The sequence below is a fragment of the Sparus aurata genome, chromosome 16, assembly GCF_900880675.1.
Source record: "Sparus aurata chromosome 16, fSpaAur1.1, whole genome shotgun sequence".
NCBI classification, from domain to species: Eukaryota; Metazoa; Chordata; class Actinopteri; order Spariformes; family Sparidae; genus Sparus; species Sparus aurata.
In genome coordinates, this window is record NC_044202.1 from 19,809,719 (window position 1) to 19,830,666 (window position 20,948).

At 38.7% G+C, this 20,948-nt stretch overlaps 1 protein-coding gene across 5 annotated transcripts in view; it reads left to right on the top strand.

Annotated features, from left to right (window-relative positions):
- The first annotated feature begins 2,094 nt into the window (after window positions 1-2,094).
- syt14a (synaptotagmin XIVa) overlaps window positions 2,095-20,948 on the top strand; it is a 44,429-nt gene continuing 25,575 nt past the window's right edge. For 4 of the 5 annotated variants that reach the window (XM_030443423.1, XM_030443424.1, XM_030443426.1 and 1 more), the window contains exons 1-2: window positions 2,095-2,173; window positions 15,399-15,446. In XM_030443423.1, the coding sequence (XP_030299283.1) occupies window positions 2,161-2,173; window positions 15,399-15,446 (61 nt within the window). In that variant the 5' untranslated portion in view covers window positions 2,095-2,160. The remainder of the gene's footprint in view (window positions 2,174-15,398; window positions 15,447-20,948) is intronic. The other variant, XM_030443425.1, reaches the window with a different exon arrangement.

The following is a 20,948-nucleotide window of genomic DNA, read 5'->3' on the forward strand; positions in this document are numbered from 1 at the left end:
TAAACACAGTGCACTGACGTGATAAAGGAATGACAAGGTAATGTGCTGGTTTTAAAATTGCAATATGCATGTATTTTAATCTGAAACTATTAAAACATTTATTGATACTTACAATACAATTACCAACACAATGTGAAAAATGATGGTTTGTATTTTATGAGGTCTGTGTATTACATTAGGTGATACCTACAGAAATCTGCACGCTAATCAACTAGTCACGGCCCTCCCAGGCCAAAGCCACTCGGCAAACGGTAGCTACAGTCAGCAGCAATTAGCGGTAGACTGCCCCTATTTGTTTTAAGTGTGAATTCGACAGGTGGCCAATTCTTACATATTGCACCTTTAAGTTGTGTTTGGGCACAGTAAAAAGTATTACACATATCAGGGTGTGCAGCTTGGATTGGGATGTATAGTGAACAGGTCAAGTTTGAATATACTCTCCAAATACTTCCTTCTATTTCACTGTCTGCTGGATGAATATTAATTCTACTGCTGTATTTGATAGCTGGTCTTTATTATTCACATTACAGAAAGACAAATCGCCATCACATGCTTTTACATTCCTTGATATCATCTTTTCATATTAAACACAACATTTCAGGAATTACATTGTGATGATGTGTTGCAATAGATGTTTTTCTTCTCTTAAGGACTTTGCAGTATGCTTTTCAGCGACTGCCAGAAAAGGTCTGTGATGATGGATCGCATTTAGATACCTTTTAACTGTATTAGCATCGCTGTTATATATTATTCATCGTAAATATGTATTGGCTAGCCGAGCCAAGCCAAAATAACTTTTGTGTCAGCTAAGCCTACTTACAAAGGAAGATGCCTTGTTTTAAGGAAATACATCAAAAAGGGTAACAAAAGTGTATTTGGGTCAGCTAAGCAACATTAGTGAGATGTATTATTGTATTTACTGTTGAGCACATTGCGATCCACTAATGTAGCCTAGCCTAACTAAATAATAAATTCTGTTGGCTAAGCTATGCATTTAGATAGCATCCTAAAATGTATTAGCATCTAATTCATCTTAAGCATGTAAACTAGCTTAGCCTTGCCAAATTGACTTTTGAGTTAGCTAGGATAACTTTTATTATTAGGATAAAGGATATTAATACAGACAACACACACTGAGGGAAGATGCCTTGTATTTAGGAAATATAACAACAGTTTATTTGGGTTTTCGAAGAATAATTATGAAGGCGTATTTGCTTAATAGCTTAATAATGTATCTTAACAAACTCAAAGGTGCACTATCTAGTTTTGAACAAGAAATACAGAAACTGAGGAATTTAATATTTACAAAATTAATGAGGTAACAGTACAGACTCAGCAATATTTATTATTTCATAACTGGATATATAAGCTTTCCTCAGAGGAAAATGATAATAACTTTCTGGTTCTTTCTGCTTGACTTAGCCTATGTACACCATTCATTTGTAATGCATTTAGCTGGATACTACTAAGTACTATTAGCATTTTTTAGCTTACATTTTTTAAAGGGGCACTATGTAGTTTTGGAGAAGAATGTATCATTATAGTAATTACTTACAACATTAATTAAGTAGTAATATAACTCAGACACAATCATTTTTTGATAATTGAATAAACACGCTATTCTCAGAGAAAAATAAGGTCCCCATAACAATGTTTGAAACTAGGTGAAGCCAGCTTTGAGGAAAGGTGGCAGGGTCTTCTTAACAAAGTAAAACAGTATAAAATGTTGTTCTTTAAGGTCAGTCACGAAAATGATTTGTTAGTTCATTTAGGTTTTTTCAAAAGCAGTCAATAAAGATCGTTCTCCGCCAATTACAATGTCTTCCCCCAGAACTACATAGTGCACCTTTTATGTGGCTCAGCTGAACATACACTATATCATTAATCCCTATCCGATGTTAGTCACCCAGTCTGGTATACATAAAACATAATTTACAGAGCTATGGATCTGTCTTTTCCTGTACATATACACCCTATGTATCATGTTTCTCTTATCTGTAAATGACGGATAGACATTTATACAGCGCTGGGTTCAGTCTGCTTCCTCCTCGGTGTTGTATGGACTGTACCACAACGTGAGTCTCCCCCGTCCCTCACTTTTGCAGTGGGCCGCTCCCCCTTCTTCACCGCCCGCCTTGGTGGAAGCCAAAACAGAACATCATGGCGATTGATGGTAAGTAGGCCAATAACGACTCTCCTTTGCTAGTAATTAACTTCCAGTGGAAATAATACATGTCACAGCTGAAATGTCTAAACTAGAAAAAAGTGAAACGCTTTCAGGGCATCGGTGCTTTCTGTGACAGGAAGCGGATAAAGTTTCTCCGTGTTTCTGTGAACGGATGGTTTTTTCCCTCGCCGTGTGTGAGAGTACAGCGGGGAGAGACGAGCGTTGAAGCGGCGGCAGCTCGGCGTGTTTCCCGGCGGTGCTGAACGGACAGCTCCGCTATGGAAACCAGCCGCATAGTGTTAGTTTGAACGGAGAGCGACTGTAGCGGTGCAGTGTGTCTATTCGCTGGTTTGCTTTTCTACTGTCAATTTATCGTATTTCTGGCTGTCAGTGGGTTTTTTTTTATCGTTGGAAGTCGGCTGTTCAGCAGCCTCGCTTGCTCCACGTCGGTACTTTACAACTTGGGTTAAAGGGAACAAAGCTCACACAGACGGGATTTGAGGTTTCAGTGACCGGGACACTTCGCTTTGGAAAGCTCTCGTCCATCGTTAGAAAAAAAAACCCCACTTAGTTCGACATGTACTGTATTATAAATGTTTTGTTTAATTTTTTTTCGTGTGTGTCTCTGAGCTTTACTATGAACATATATGTGCATTTACCCTTCACTTTTCTCTGCTTATATAACTTAAGAGCATGTAAGCAGCTTTGGTGCTCACTTTATCTGCTCAAATATCAAAATGCTGGCAGTGGTAGAATACATACTGCACTTTAAATGTAACTGGAAGCAGGCCATCACTAAGCTCAATGACAAACGATAAACCTGCTGTGTGATAAAAGACAGTGGTTGATCCCTTTCAGTCAAAATGAAAAATATCATCCACTTATGGGGATTATACTCTATAGTTATAACGTATACATACAGCATATACAATATGGCTAAAAAGGCTTCTTTATGTTTCCCAAAATGCATCAACGTCAGTGCTTTAATGAGTTTGTTCCACATTAGATTTGACACATTTTTATACACAAACCTGTACAATGTGATTTCTGTGTTTTGTGCCTTTATTTCTGCCTGTGCAGTAGAAGGGTGCCAGGAGATGAGAGGAGGGAGAGACACTGATACAAAACAATGTTCTCGGCTGGAATCAAACAGGAAATGTCTTAATCACAGTATATGGCGTGCATTTGAACCACTAGGCAAGTAGGACACCTCGTACCTGTGAAAGTGTAAAGTCTTTGCACCAGTCTTTGGCATAAGAGGAAAAAATAATAGGCCACCAGGAATACAGGACAGCTGGGTTCACCTCTAGAAACCAGCACATTGATGTGGACTATCCTGCTGTAAACTAGGCAAATAGACCAGCCACCAGCCCAGGACCTCGGGGCTTTGCTAATAAGACTTGACACTATGAAAGTGAGAAACAGACTTCTCAGCATGAAAATCATCAAGTGAACGATTTCCCTCCAATCCAGATAATCCATTGATCAGTTTGAGTCATTTCATCACGAAAAATATGTGAAACTCATCTGATTCCAGCTTCTTCAAAGTGTATGTATTTTATTTTTTTTAATAATGTGCAACTTCCCGATCCACCATCTGCCCATTGACCACTGACTGACACTTTAATCATCTGCCAGATGTCTTGTTTCATTCTTATTAGATATTGCATTGTTTAATTTGCATACTGAAATAAGCATAAACTTACTAGAGAGCTAAATTGTTTTCCTTGTTTTAGTTTCTGAGTGATTCAGTTTGAATTTTCTCTCTTCAGTAGTCATTTCTAATCTGTCGTTAATTGGCGTGGCAACTATCACTGCGGTGGAAGATGCCAGTGTGAACACGCAACCTCAAGTCTGGATGTAGCTGTGACTGGTCATAGTTTCGATTGGAGCAACAAGTGCAAATGTTTATCACAAGGCTGGACATGGCTGAGCCTGAAGCAGGGCTTACGCAGAATGTTTTTACGACCCCTAATCAATTTATTGAGAGAGCATTCTGCAGATTAATTAACGATGAAAATAATCATTAGTTGCATACCTACAAAATGTTGAGCTGAATGCCAGTTGTACCTAGAGTTTCATTTCTTTTGTATGAACCAAAGCTAAGACAATTCTTTGCACTGTTTTATCGAGCGATCCAGGACTTGAAGAATCTGGTCTCAGTCTTTTTAATTTTATCTTTGCATAATGGATTATTTGCTATCTTTACCCAAGATTTGGCCTATTCCTTCATGTTAGAGAAAATAGCTGAACAGGAGCATCTTATAACCACGTATTTATGTTTTTGTTTTGTTTTTTTATAATCCCTGGTCTAGTATTTAACCACAACCAAAATATGAATCAATCTGAAGTCCACAAATATGACAAGAGTCAGCTTTTTACCCCTGCATTACATAGCCTCCTTTTTATTATACAGAACCCCCCGTAGTTTGTCAGCCACACCTCGCCTGAGTTAGACACTTATTCTACCCCACCCACTGACCTCAACTTCCTGCCACATTAGTCAGCAGAGTGCCATTTCCTGAAAGGCCATGATTATAGCTGGCCCTGTCAGCGATATTTCACCAGAGCTAGTTGGCTCCTGTGAGATTTATGCAGCAGCTGTGGGGCTGACTGACACCTGCAGCACCCAGAGACCGGGCCGTCAGCACCAGTGGGAGGCTGTGGTTCTGTCTGTACTTGTGATGACGTTAGGTCGGATGAACATCGTGAGGCGGCACAAACAACAGGAACAAGCTGCCTCTGCCTGACATTTTAGAAGAATGGATGTAGATGTTATGATGTTTTATTGTGGCTGCATTAGTCAGTGTTCAGAGTGCTCCTAATTATGCTCTTAAAAACTGGCATTTATTTAGAGTGCAGCTCATCTCATCAGAAGTTCACATCTATGCGAGTACAAATGCAGATGTTATCAATATACATGCAAAGAAAACAGCTATAATCACCATGAGTTTGAATTATGGTAAATAATTATTCTTTCAATAAAACAATTTGTAGCATTTAGATGTATTAATAATTTTTTTATGAGCCATGTGTGAGAGGATTATAACATGAGGTAAAAATCTTGTATAGGCATCTCTCAGATGCCTATGCAAGACTGTGGACAATTTGTTTAAGTTGTTTAATGCTGCTGGACTGTGGATTTGTTTGTGAAGGACCAAGGTCCGATTTCACACGTCAGTCAAAAGGATGTGACTATATGTGCATTCTCAAGTGTCTTGTCTCAGTTACCCTCTCCAGTCCACTAACAGAGAGGAACAGAAGCTAATGTTAATTTAAAAATGGAGTACTCTCACATAAACTAACGACCGGCTTCCAGCACAACACAAGTTCCATTGAGTCCCTATAAATAATCAAGCCATTTGGTGTGTCTTCCCCAAAGCCCAACTGTCCCCCTTTTTCTTTTGTTCTTTATTCATAGATATCAGCCACCTAAAAAAAAACAGGGTTTTTTCATCAAGATCCAGACATTGTTCCCAGAGAAATTACAGAAAATGTCAAAAATTGTCTATCTTGCAATGTTAAAGAAACTGAGAAAAAAATCATGGATCTGTTCTTTCACACACATTATTACCAAAAGTTAATGGGATCTGTTCCAAATATCCAAGTTTTGTGGAAATCTGTTCAGTAGTTCTTTTGTAATCCTGCTGACAAACCAACCAACAAACACACTTGGCAGAGGTAATTAAATACGACCAAAAAAAAAAAATAAGGGCTTTGAATTCTGTCATTCGAGTGTTTTTGACGTACATGATTGCTAGACTCATGATGGCAAGAAACTGTTAAAAATGGCAAATGGAATGCAAGCCTTGCGCTGGATTTAAATCGTTTCTGTCACATCTTCAACATTTCCTGTTAGTTTGAGTTAACAGCCTCAACCGTGTCCCACTAATTCTTCTTTCTTTATACCTCAAGGCTCATATTTCTGTAGCTATTTAGGGAATTTATTAATGTATTCACTGACAGTCAGCTGAGCAATCGAGTCTGTTTATTTAGTTAATTCAGACTGAGCTCTGAATCATCATCTTAAAACTACAGTTATCAAAACGTGACGCCTTAGATACCAAATATACCAGAGCTTTTTAAGATTCTTAATTGGATCTTAACAGCAGGCTCTCCGTGAACAGATCACTCAGTGACTTAACTTATTACGCGTGCAATTCGCGTTAATTAGGTAAATTATTGTGTAAATCAAAATACGAAAATAAGAAAAGCTGTTCAAATACATTGTTTAAATGACGAAGGATTTTACAAACAAATCTTGATTTTGTTGTGCACGTCTTGTTTCAACCAGACTGGTGAATTGTGTGCTGGGACTGAGCTCCATGCATCAGCTCCTGTGACAAGCTGTAGACAGAGTGACTGCAGGCCCACATGGATTTCACATATCCTGGTTAAGGCCGGTGTGCTGTCCAACAGATCAAAAGCTGCCCGACTCACTTCGCTTGGTATTTTCAGTGTGTGTGTGTGTGTGTGTGTGTGTGTGTGTGTGTGTGTGTGTGTGTATAAAGCCTTGTCGAGTCCTGAGTTGGAGCCAAGTAGAGAGTAGGCAGCCCAGGAGGTGTTTACTGTAGATGCAGAAACATGATGTGTGGAAATTGCAGCGTCAGAAATGCTTTGCTGACATTTTGACAGTATCTTTCAAATCTTACTGAAATGCCTCCCATGTCATTTGTCCTCTATAGCTTTGTCAACCAGTTGAGCCAAATCCAATAAATAGACGGGTGTCTTAGCATCAGATCACATATGTTGTTTAGGCTGACATAACAAAACAAACACTGCATGGTTTTCTCGATACATTAAGACCGCGTCTTCAGCGAACCTTAGTGCTTCCTGTCAAGGATTTTACAGCTGCTCTCCCCTCCTCCTCCTTGGTATGGCTCTGTTTGTTTTGGAGAAAGAGAAATGGGATATGAGGTGATAATAGCCAATATATCTCCTGACCATTTGTGCTAACATTTGCTTTGAGACACTGTACCTGAAAAAGAGCAATACATTGGCTTCGAAGTGAAACTGTGTGAACCTGCACTTGTTGTGAGACAAAATTTAAACCAGGAGAAGCTAAAAGGCAGTTAAGAGGCTGCCAATCTTTATAGTGACAGTCTTGATTATTTATGATACTTATGATTAAAGCAGCTCTTATCAATATTTTTATATTAACACTGAATTAAATGGCTATGTATAATGTAAAGGGGGTTGCTCGTATTGACAGACCCAAAGAGAATTATCACTTGCAGCTTCCCTCAGCTCTATGAAGCACTTTGGCGTCTTTCAGTTAGTTGTTTTGGTTCACGGGCTGGCAATTGTACTGTTTTGATTCAGTCTCTGCTCTTATCAGCACCATCTCCAGCCAAAAGCTTCTGTTTCCACAATCAAGCTCTGGTCAATCCACAGCAGGCAGACAAAGTAAGGGACTAGCCAGTGAAAACAGTAGATTGTTTAGCAGCTAAAGACACATATTTATAATTTAAAGATTTTAAAATGTATTTAGGTAGTTAATAGAGACTGAAACAGAGTGATTATTGAGGAGGAGGCTTAGATTGGTCTGATGGCCCGAAACATGACTCCAAACAAATAGTAATGCTGCTCTATGTCTGCTCAATGTGTTAGGACGCAATGGTTTGCTAGCACATCAGCTAGATCAACGTAATAATGCAATACTGTGTCAAAAGCAAATATTTTTTTGCTTGTAGCAGAAAAAAGAAAAGACTGAGTGTTGCTTTCATTTCAACTATAGATGAGGTAATAATTCATTCATGTATGTACTTAAGATAGAGGGAAGGGTCACTTGAATTGAAAAGGTCAACAGGATAAGCAGTGTATTGAAAAAGTTTGGAAGGCTTTAAGATGATGAATTTTGCCTGTGGAAGCTAAACAGTTCATCTCAGAGATATGACTTTATCTTCTTTAGCACAGTTTTAGACTGGTATATACTTGTACATACTTTAACTCTATGTTTACTAATGTTTCTCAGTGGGTTGCTTCCAGCACTTTAATTCACAGGATGGAATTCACGGTTTTGATGAGCATGTATCCACACATACACAAACACTCTCACTGTTTTGCTGTATATGAGATTTTTCTTTTTACTGTCATCTCAGGGCTTGTTGTCTGCACAAAGCTGGGTTGTTGTTGTTACTAATTTTTTTACTGATTGATCAGCTCTCCAGCTGACACATGGCAAGGGAGGGTGGGGCTTCTAAATTGAGTATATGTGGCTTTATCATTTCCTGAATAAGCTATCCTTTAAAGTGTGTTTCCATTGCCTGGAACATCAGAAGATGTGCTGAAAATATACAGTATATTTAGCAGTGACTTCACACACACATCTCAGTTTCTTCTCAAGAAAACCTCTTTCAACAGTTTATGTTGTACAGATATAGTCTGTTGCTGGTTTATGACCTGTCGGGGTAAGCTGGCTAATCTTTCACGTACTGTATCCTCCGCCTGCTAATTGGTTTAGCTGGAGCTTACCACGAAGTCTCTCCCTTGTGCTTTTCATTATGACAACACAAACACGTTTCATGAACAACCTGATGGGACACAAACCATCCCTCTGCCAGTGTCAGTAATTATCATGTAAACAGGTGCTGAGAAGGACCTGTTTCACTATTATTGCTGTTAATGTTGTTTTCTTGATGAGGAGACCAATGCATGTTTAGCCAAGTCCCGAAGTTCAGTCCATTATATAACAATTCCTGCATGCCTACTTTATGTTTATATAAAAGCTGCACTAATTGAGATTTTTATAGTAGCAATTAATGAAATGACAACGTGTAATATCAGAGTGGTCACTAGTAGTGAGAGTCACAGAAAATTCACAGAAAATAAAATACTTAACTTGTATTTTGGTTTTATTACCATCACCTGTACTGTGTATGTGCACTCTGAAACTGAATGTTGACAGACGTTTTAGATTTACGGAGTGATGAAAAGAAATATTGAAATATAACAAGAATTTTGAAACTGGCCTTATGCCAAATTTCAGTTTTGGGAATGTATCCAAATTGATGGAGTTTCATGTAGATACTGGCTAATGACCGCATTTGTTTTGATGTCAGTAATCTACTGGGGAAGCTGAGAGGTTGGGGAAGTGGTAATATCTATTACTTTTTAATCCATTCACCTTTAATGTCACCTTTAATAGCCAGATATTTCCCACAGAAATTGGAAAGATAGCAAATATTAAACTTGCATATGTCAGGGCTAGAAAATGTCAAACATGTCAAATGAATTTCAGTGTTGCTTTATGTCTGCTTTGCTGAAACAGTAGTAGAGAGAATTTTGCATTCACAGCTTCTTCGGCTGCCCCCTCAAAAATCTATTAATGCACCTTTGTATATCATTTTAAAAGCCTTGTCTCTATGCAGCTTCTGTTTGAAACGTAATGGGGGCAAACCCACAAGTTTGCCTCTCTGAGTTTCTTTCTACCACAGCATGTTCTCTCCACTGACCCCAAACAATCAAATATCTCTGTCAGGTCAATTTCTTAAGCCCGAGTTTCTGTGTCACAGTCTCGGCTCACGGTTCTCTCCTGAACCCAGACGTGTTAGCCTCGGCAGCCTGATAAGAGGGGGCAGGCAGAGGAGGTTCCTTTAAGAAACTGGGACAAATCCTAAAAATGCTTCCAGCCTAGCCACAAACGTCTGCGCGAGGAAAGACTGTGAGGCCACAGACTTCACCTTGAATAAGTTTGCAGAAAGGAGTCCAGCCAAGGTTGACAAAACAGGAACTCGGAAATTGCACACATCGATTACAAACGGTGCTTCAAATTGATTTTGTTCAGGCGGAAGAACAGGTCATGTGAAAATCTTTATGTACTGACAAGGTTTTGTGAGCCAGTACTCTGTTTTTAGTATTCTGACAAAAGCATCACAGGTAGACACAGGGTGCACTCATCTCATCATCACAATGTCTTGGCCAAATGCTGAGCTTGTGTTTGAGCTTTTCCTGAAGGTGACAAGTCATCTGCTAGTGATGCTGTTGTTTGACAGAAACTTGACAAGTTCACTTCAGTAACTGTAATTATTATTTTGTGTTGACTGATCAAGCCCCATAAAGTGTATTTAAAATAGTGAAGAATGGAAATCACAACATGTAAGCCCAAACTGACACCTTTAAATAGTTCTTCTTACATTTGAGCTGAAGCTGCAGAATGTTTGGCTTTATCTCCTCCTCTCTCCCACAGAAAACACTGCTCCTGAAACACCTCGTCAGTAGTCACTCCTTTAAATCAGTGACTTTGTGACATCAAACTACATCACCATGCCACACATTTGCATAATTTATGTCTAGTGGCTAGTTTGGCAAGTATTGAGCAGATTTGGCACAGCTGCTCTGTTGTGAATGGTGCTGGCTCGGAGACTGGAATGAAAAAACAGATGAGTTTTTTGAGCATTGAAGGATGTAAACCTATTTAAGTAGTAACCCAAAATAAAATTATGAACTTGAAAATGAGCGTTGTATGTCTCCCTCAAGAATAGATACCGCACACTATCACAAACATATCTAGATGATTAAAGTGAGACATAAACTGCTGCCTGTTTTGCCTTGAAGAGAAATGGAAGTATGAATTTATTTGGGAGCTCCTTTGTTTAGAAAAAAAACAGCAAGGTGTACTTGGTAACTAGTTACATGGACATAAATCGTTTGGAAATGATGGCTACATTGTGCTGGTTAGATGAACTTAAATCGCTAGTATATTTAAACGATGGGAGGAATTGCTTGTGGTGGGATATGAGCATCCAGCACTGTGTATGGTATTCAAGAACACATGCAAGAAAATGTTATTTTTGACAAGTATGTTGTGTGTTGAGTGGAAGAGCAGTGAAGGAGCTAAGGGAGTTTCCTCCCACACACAGCTGCTATATTGATCTGCTGGACAAAAATTCGGCTTTCAGCTCAGAGTTTGGCAGGAAAGCCTTTCAGACAGTATTGTCACGTAGCAGCTCAACGTCTTTCGATGCCTGTGTTTATATGTGGAAACAACAGTGTCTGGCTATCTGCCACACTGTTTCATGTCTTACTGATGATTGAATTTACATGAACCTTTGATGTCTTGCGACAATTTCCATATGGCCATTAGTAAACAGATTAAGAATATTTTCTTTTGAGCTACAGTTTACTTACTTATACATGGGAAACAAAGGATGCTGTTAAATCTGACTTTACCAGTAGTAGTGCAAATGGCAATAACTGCAAGTAAAGACAGAAGACACTAACATGCCACGAAACTAAGGAACGACTAAGAAAGGCAGCCTAAAGTTATGATTGTCAGTTTCTATTTGCATTAGAGGATTTAGACTGTTCAATGTGCATAGATAGGCAGACATTCTTGTGCTGTATTATAGGCAATTGGACTTGTTTCAATTTCTTGAAAAAAACAATGTAAACATCTTGGACAGAGAAGACAGATGGTTTGACAGATTGGTTGAACTGGAACAGCCGTCTTTGAATAGAGGAGTTGGCCAACAACATTACTTATCACCGACCTACAGTACAGTACTGAGTCCCCTCCCCAGACAGCTTAACAACCACTCACACTTGGGCTCACCTAGCCTGAGCAACCTACATGAAGGCCAGTTTGGTCAACAACCCACAAGTGGCCAAAACGACTCTGAAACTCAGAGCTCACACGTTTCTTTAACGACTCTGTAAGGACACTCCCACACAGAGTTTAAAAGCCTGCCAACTCCTCTCCAGCTAGTTAGAACTGAAGAAGCCTGTTGAATGAGAGGGGAAACATCTTCAAGTTCACTATCCTACAATACAGCACTTAGAATTAGCATGACCTGGATTACTGAGAACATTCATCAACATACGCAGACATTGGTCATTGGTGGACAGTCCATTAGTATACATTTTATGGACATGACCTATTCTCCCTCATAGCCAGATACCTAAGAGGTTCAAACTGATTTTCTGTTTTCAGTGAAATGTAAAATACTGAGGGACTCAATAGAAAATAAATTGGACAGACAGTAAACGTGATTTTTTTTTTTTGTCAAAGTAAAGCCGCTGGCTCTTTATTTAGACCTTTAGGGAGCATCAGTAGCATCATGAATAACATGTGTTGTTCTTTTTAGGCCTGTAACAGTCATTCAGCTGACTGCTTTCCTAATCATTACGATTTTCAGTCAGCTAATTGTGTCCAAGTTTACATAGCAACTTCATTAAAAAAAGACTATCAAGTACTATTACAGAAAACATAGGAAACTCTGAGGCACTTCTTTAAGATAAATAATTAACTTTGTTACAGAATATTTTTTTCTTTTAATCAACATATCACCTGATCAACCACTTGTTACAGTTGTAGTTCTCTTTATTCTGCCCTTTTTTGAAACAGCTGCATTGGCCATAACCAACAGACCGAAAAGGCAGTGCTCTTAGCAAAGATCAGTTTTAAATGGGAGCTTTATTTGTGTGTTTGACTTTTCAAAGATGGTAGGCCGAATCAATCCAGGATGTCAAAATGAACAACAACAATGCAGTATTTCATTTTTGATCAAGGTCGGTTTAGATGGAATTAATGAAAATGCCCATAATGTTTTAGTTTTGCACAGAGTATGTCAAATTCATTTTAATTTCAGATCATTCAGTTGGAGTCTGTTGTCCTAAAGCTGGTGCAACAGTTTTTTGTTTTTTTTTCTGATCCTCTGTGTCTGTGGTTTCTTTGCCACTAATTAGATTTAAAAATAAATTGGTATAGTTAAATTTTAGTCACAGACAGGACAAGATCTCCAGTTGTCTCTACACAGCCCAGTGAAACAAAAATGCATTTTCTCAAGCCCTGCATGACTTAATAATTGCGCCACTGTGACACCATTAGTGTCAGCGCTTTCAGCCTTCTGTCTCAGAGCTGCACAAAGTGTCACAGCTGATGGCAGCCAGAGCTATTTGAAACCCCCACCTGTAGGCAGATCCCAGAGGCAGCCGCAGAGCTCAGAGACCTAGAGGCCTTCACAAGTGTGAGTAATAGTTCTGAATTACAGACACTGTCTGGAAGCCTGTCTGCAATAGAAAATCATGGTGATCTCTTTGTACAGGTCCTCTGTCTGATAAAATAGTGTCTAGATATTTACCTCATCATATAGTGATGCTCTAATGAATGCTCACACCCCTGCACTTGCCACCCAATGGGTCCAGGCCACTGAGCTGACACACTTCTTGACAAGAATTCTGATTGAGAGAGGATCTCAGTGAGCAAACTACCACCAGATATTGCCCTGATTCTACACTATAATATGAAATTATTGTACCCAGTGCAGTGGCAGACTAAGAATGTTTGAGGGACAGGCAAAAAAAAAAAAGGTAAAGGGCACCAGCTGCATGCACTGGAGCATCAGCTGCTGTAAGGGGTGTCACTTTAATATTGAGTGAATTAGTTCTTTATTACTTGTAAAAGAATATATCCTGTTTCCCTTTCTGTGTATATGTTACTCTTTAGTTGTTAGTTATTGCTTAACCCAATGTAACATTTGGTCTGTTAGCCTTTTCCAAAACATTGTGTTTGATCTTTTCGCCTGCCAGAGACATATCCATCACTATTGGTTCACTCTTGGCATACATGTTATCTTTTGGGTGTAGCCCTAAAATAAAAATCCCAGGATCTATTAGAATGTAATCTTCTCGTTTGCTCTTATATATAAAATATCAGCATATCAGTATATTCCACTCAATCAACAACACCTGAACTTAATTTGGTAATTAAACTGATATATTAATCGATCTCTTAATAGCGCTCAACATCTCTCCAAAACTCAGCCATCAGTCACTTTTGTGTTAAAAAACAAAAAAAAAGAATGTTATCATCACATGAAGCTGATACAAGTTTGCACGGATGCTGCCAAGATCTGTGCTAAGTTTAGAGGACACCCTCTGCATCCACAATTTGCCCATACTTAAATATCACTGAGCTGTAAAAGCTTTAGAGCATTGCTTTGTGGAGTAGGATCACGTAACAACATTCCTTTCCCATCTTCCTTTTACTCAAACAGTTTCAGACAGTGGGTTCCATTCAAATGGCATCGGAGGATGGTGTAAAACACCTTAGATACCTTTAGTTCTACCGCCTGGTGTGGTTCCTAATGGTCATAAGCAAAATCCACACACAGTGACACAACGTGGCAAAATCAAGTTTTTATCATACTGGGTTTGTTCCTAAATGTCAGAGATGCTGTCAAATACAAACAGCTTCTGATAAAATGCACTGGGTCACCAAGGTGGTCTAGTCAAAACCAATAGTAGCTTTTAACTCTATTTCAGATATTGTTTTTTGTTTTGTCTCATCCAACCAATCTTCCAGAACCATTCAATCTAGGAATGAGTTTATTGACACTAAGTATTGTTTGAAGGAATGAATTAGCACCAGAGAAGTGAGGATACTATAAAGAATGAGGACAATTTAAAGAATGTAGGGTGAATTGGAAAACATTCCAGGCTCACTCCCTATACAGTATCTTTCTGTCATATACAGTAGGAAGCTAAAACCAGGAGACGGTAAGATATGATTAGATTAGCACAAAGACTGGAAGCAGAAGGAAACAGCTAGCCATAACTTGTCACATGTAGAGGTGCTAGTAGGAGGATTATTTTCCTTAGAGCAGGACCTGCTTCCATTAATGCCAGTCTTTGTGCAAAGCTAACTGGCTGTTAGCTGAAGCATCATGTTTAACGGATAGACATGAGAGGGATTTCGGTCTTCTCAATGAACTCGTAACAAGAATGTGAATCTATTTCCCAAGAGACTGGATTTCCAAATCTTTTTCTGGGGGAGAAGAGGTTTTTCTGTAAAGAAATTCAGAACAGCTGTGTTGCATTTAAAAAACAAACAAAAAAAATTATAATAAAGAGCTGAAGAGAATAGTTTTGGATGGGAGACAGTTAAAAAAACAAGAGTCCGTTTATTGGGCAGGGACAGGTAATTATTAGTGTAACTGAGTGTGAGGTATGGTCTCATGAGATATGTGTTCCGTTTTACCTGAACACCTAGAACATACTCAGCCTCTGAACAGGATCTGCTCAGAATATGTGGATTAAAACCCCAGCATGTACACTGGCCACCCACATACCATCCAGTCTCTGTCATTCTGTTATATCTGTGTTATTCTTGTCCTTTTCAGCCACTTTGTCTAAACGGTCTAACATATTTAAATGTGTTTCCATGATGTCTGTTTTGTCTGTCGCTCCCTCCATCACAGTGTGGCTCATTGAAACTGCATTGTCTTTCCAGGTGGCGAGCGTAATTGTGGAGTACATGAGCTGATCTGCGTCAGAAAAGGTAGGGCAGATCAGAGCTCTGGGCGGCTGACCTTTGACCCCTCACAACACCGCCCACCTGACCTTCCTCATCAACATTTATCACTGTTAAACTGTCAACAACTTGTTTTCTTGCACCACTATTTTCAATTTGTGTCCACTTCACTGTGGCCTGTGTCTGTGTTGTTGTGTGTGCTCACATCTTGTGTTCATCGTTTTCCTTCATCCGTCAGCTGAAAACTTGTAAATTAACCCTAAGCACCAATATTTTAGTTAAGTTGCCTTTTATGTAAAAGGTACCAATGAAATATCTACTAAAGTAAAGTAAAGTACATATGTTAAACCATTAGTTCACCCAAAAACAAAAATTCAGTCATTATCTCCTCACCCCCATGCTGTTGGAAAGTTGGGTGAAATTTGAGGGACAGGGGCAAAACACACATTTCACTAAACATTTCTGGAGCTTCACAGCAAAACAGTATTCCAGTAGTCTCCCAAACAATGAGAGCAGCTGGGGACTTAAGTTGTTTAGTCTCTGTAGGCCCTGAGATCCCAAACTGGTTTGAGAAGATGACATTTACACCCCTTTTAAAGCTTAAATATTCAATGTAGCCGCTAAGCTAACAGCAACAGCGGGCATATAGTCTGAAGTGACTACAAAAACTACATTACCATTGTTCAGTATTTTATTATTATTTAAAAACATACTAGTACTTTAAAAATGTCATACTAGCTGAAAAGGTACAAACTCTACAAAGGTTCACCTTCATGTTTTGTTCCCAGAAAAATAATTTACCCACTAGAAGTAATAAAATATGTACAATGAAAATTGTATAATGTCATGTCCCAAAGTTATACTATAATATTTTTATTTACACCATTAAACCAATTTTTCTCTTTCCCCCTGTCTCATTACTTAGTAATATAACTGCTGTTTCCCTTAAATGTTAAGTATGAAGTGACCCTAAGTTATTAAATATTTTTAATTATTTCATTTAATTCAATTTCTTCAATCCTTTATTTAATAAATAATAACATTACAATGCGTTATTGTTGATTTGAATTAATCAATTCAGTAAAGAAGACATTTGTGTAACTACTTAACATTTACATAAAAGTACGCGTTCTCCTTGTCATGCAACAAAATTTAATTGACATGATTTGTTTTTGAGGTGACTGCATATTAAGGATCACAATGGTGATGCAACTCTTTAGTTGAGTAATAATATTCTTTTAACAAATAAGGCTGGTTATAATAATCATAAAATTGCATGTTCAGTACTCAGTACCCTTGTTTGCCATGGCAGTGCAAAATATTATGGATGGTGATGATTCTTTAAAACCCGAAACATGCTCAAGTGGATTTAGAGGGTGCTCATCACATTGTGTGAGCCGGCTGAATGGTCTGGTTGTGTAAGTGTGTGCTGTTTCATAATTTGGGTTATCCCATTTTTCGTTTTCCTTTTTTTGTGACTGTTGAAGACTAATTCCAGAGGTGTGCGTGTGTGTGTGTGTGTGTGTGTGGTTGTTTGTGTGTGTGGACAGGCTTGTGGCTACACAGTAGGTGCAGTGCTTGGGAGCGTTGTCTGAACGTGTGTGGGAGTGTGTATGGTGATGAGAGTGCTTATAGTCTGCCTGTGGAGTGTGTGGGTGTCTTTCTGGTTTTCAGATGGTTTTTATCTTTTTGACATTCAACATGGTAACGGTTTCCATGCGAACTGAACACAACAAAGACAATAGAGATGTGCAGCAATGAAAAAGCAAAAATACCAAAGATATTTGCCAGCAGTGACGAAGCAATTTAAATTCTTTAAACTTTAAACTAAAGCACGGTTACGTTCGTTTTCTAATATGCGAAGGGTTTTTCTCATTGTATAAACATATTCTTATATAAACACGTCCCTTCCAAAACTCTGCTCCAAACATCTAAACCTAAAAAGCACAAACACAGCATCATTCACATCCATCCATCTACTTTTTAGACTCATACATACCTGGGTCAGTGTTGCCAAGGCAACAGGGTCAGCTTACCAGTCAAGATGTCAATTTTTCCCCCTGGGGGATCTCTAAATGCTCCCAGGCTTTGTGGGAGGTGTACCCATAATAAGTGTAATAAGTGGATATAGTTTCTTGGTCTTCACAGGTTGCAAAAAGAGGTTGGATTTTATGTAAGCTTATGACTAAATGAACCTACATCTGACTTGATTTATTACCTCAGTAAACAGGTTTTTAGCGAGTTTATGGTCACAATCACTAGTTTCAAGTCCTTTTCAATACCCGACTTGGGCCTTCGAAACAGCAGTCTACAAACCACATGCTATTTATAATATAGTCTATGGTCTTACCACCCTGTATTGAATGAGGACATTTGAGAAGGACACTGACTCTCACAAATGTTGAGATTGGGGGGACACGGACGGACGGACAGACGGTCATCAACTCCGTCAGCCGGGGGACGGACGGACGGACGGACGCTCGTCACCGTCACGCGCGGAGTATAGCGGCGCTGACCTAGTGGTATAGCGGCGCAGCGGCGCTGTTCCACCGTCTGGGGAGAACCCTGGGTTGTGTACTAAATTTACTCCTTTTAAGAGTACTGACCAGATGACATTGGTAATGCCAAGTACTGATTCAAGGGGGGACATTACCAAGTGAGGTCAACACTGCAATATTTGTAGTGCCAAATGCGAATCTGGCCACGGCAGCATGTCTGACCTTATTGACTACCTGGTCAAACACTAAATATAACTAAAAGCTGAAGAATGTACCATGTTTGAAGTCTGAAAGCCAGGTTGCCTGCATCAGCTGCAGCTGACATTAGTAGACCTGCAGCCAGCACTGTGCTCGGTATTTCTGTAATTAATGACCTAGCTGGAGACATTGTTGTATGAGATAACTGTTCCACTGTTTCCACTGTCTTGGTTTTTGTTATCTGAGCATTTTTCCTAGTGTTTACTAGCTCATCTGGATGCTAAAACAGTATATGAGTTCATAAAGTTCGAAACCTTAATATGAAACCAACAACAATACAGACAATGCCACTGTTACTTACTCTTCTTCTTCTTTGGATATGGCAGATTAGATACTGCAATGCTGTATTGCTGCAATTTACTGCTTGTAATAAATGTTCCTTATGACAGTCATTTATCATTTTTGATATAGTCCAGTACTGTGCTGATATCTCATTTCTACATTTCAGTCCAGGTTTAGTACAGAGTAAAAGTGTACAGATTCTAGTTTCTCTAGCAGCCTTCAGGTCTTTCAACAGCTTCCTTCTTTGAAGAAATGCGGGTTGTATTCAGTCACTTACTTTTTACAACTGAAATTACATATTCTTGTCATTACAGAGAGAGTAAGGTATCATAAAAAGGGACCATTAGGTACTTTCACTGAATTCCACAGATACTAGTACTGGTATAACCATTGTATAATGGTTACAATGATAAAGCTGCTGAAGCCTATTTATAACTGATCTGTTTACCCACTCAAATTTCCCTTTAAGCTGACCGTCTAATTTAAATCAGTTGTTGCACCAGATGAATATCAGTGCCTCGCTACAGCTGACTGCCATCTGAGTCTGTTTCAAACATAGCGTCAGATACTTTCCCATCTGTCATCAGTTAAATCATTTGAGTCACTTCAGAAAACTTTATCATTATATTATATCTTATAGATTATCATTATGCCAAACAAAGACGTAACATTGTCATATTTTTAATTGCCTTATTTAAAATGATTAAATATACAATTTAGAAGTTAATCCCTCATTGATGCTATTCCTCGTGTTATCATCTCAATCATCGTCATGCGGAAGCAATGTGAAATCTGTCAGTGTTCTGAGGTCATTTTGTTGTATTGATTTCCAAATGGCTCAGTCTAGGAAAAAAAAAATTGAAACACCTTTTTCAAGTTTGGTTCTCATCTTACCTCCAAATCCACTCCTAACAATAACTTTAAAGAAACATACACAAAAGTGTGTGGTGCATTTTATAACCATGACAAGGTCCTCACACTTCTCTGCATTGTTCTTCTCTCAGCTTCTTGTGTAATAAAGTATGTTATTGTTAATTCTTCCTGTGAGTCATCATTCAGCCACCCCACACATTATCTAAAGGCTATTCTTCATCTGTTAATGGAATACAGTGGATTACCTTCACAGTACTTTTATCACACTGTTGCCAACACTTGCATCGTTGGGGAGTAGAAGTGAGGAATCTACCTGAATGCAGTTTGCTTATAGAGTAGAACAATAGCAAAGATAGTCTGAAAGTCAGGGAGTCAAAAGTAAAGAGAGAAACTGTCTGTAGGTTTTTGTGATTGAATATTCTTTTCCCTGTTTGAGCCAGTCGGGGAATTATACAGCGCAACATCCATCTGTGCTGTGAATAATTCAGTCAACAGTGAGAAGCTGATACAGTGTGAGCAGACAGGCATTCCCACAGGAGAACGCCTCCTGTATCGCAGGCTTCCAACAGGCTCATTACAACACAGGCACATTTCACAGAGAGGACTAACATTTACTCAAAAAAATCAAATGACAATTTGGAATAAAAAGTGAACATGTAGTATTGTTGTCTGGTTCTAGAGGTGTGAAAGAGCGAGTCTGGCTGATGAAGACAATTCGACAGCTCATTGTTTTCATAGCGGAGAACTTTATTACACTAACATACATATAAGTAGAGTTTTCAGTGGATGAGCTCATGCTCTTACGCAAACTGCACACTTGATATCATCCTGTTATGTCTCATTTACTTTATCCGGTCTTTCCAAATACATAATGGTCACAGACCAGAGTCCAGCTAATTGTTGCAAGCATTATAAATAACAGAAAGCATCATCACGATCATGATGGGAGAATAAGATGTCGTCTAAGTACACTTTGTCACCAGATGAGCTCATTATCTTCCATCAGTTCCAAGGCAGCCGTTTGGCCTCATTGAACAAAATTGACTTTACATGTAGTGATTTCCATGTTGAAAGCTTCATTCATTACATTAAATGAGCTCAGCGGCAATCTGAGGAGTGCACAATTTATTCTTTTTAATTGCACTCAAAGATCGGTTGTAACTGTCCCCTTTGCTCCTGTAAAATCTATTTTACCCTCCTACTTTTATAACCCTTTTTTAAATATTGATTAGTGCTAATCTGATGTAGAGTGTACGACTGTACATAAACATTTCATTTTTGTGTTAACACTTGATTTCTATTAATCACAAACCTGTACAGGTTAGTTGCAGTATGGGAGTTGTAGGATACAGTGTTAGAGCATTGCCCGAACTGGTGACTGCTGATCATTCTTTTTTAATATGAAAGTGCAATTTTAATATGATAGAGTACTGGCTTAAGGTAGTGTTTGACATCCCAAATACTTCACAATCCTAAATGGTTTGACTTTAATCATTTGATAGTTCATTCAAGTTTAAATTCAGTGCATCCCACAATCCACTTTGCATGGAGGACTGTGGACAGAATAGAGAGAGTGGTGCACACCAGAGCTTTTTCTATCACAAACTGTATGTGAAAA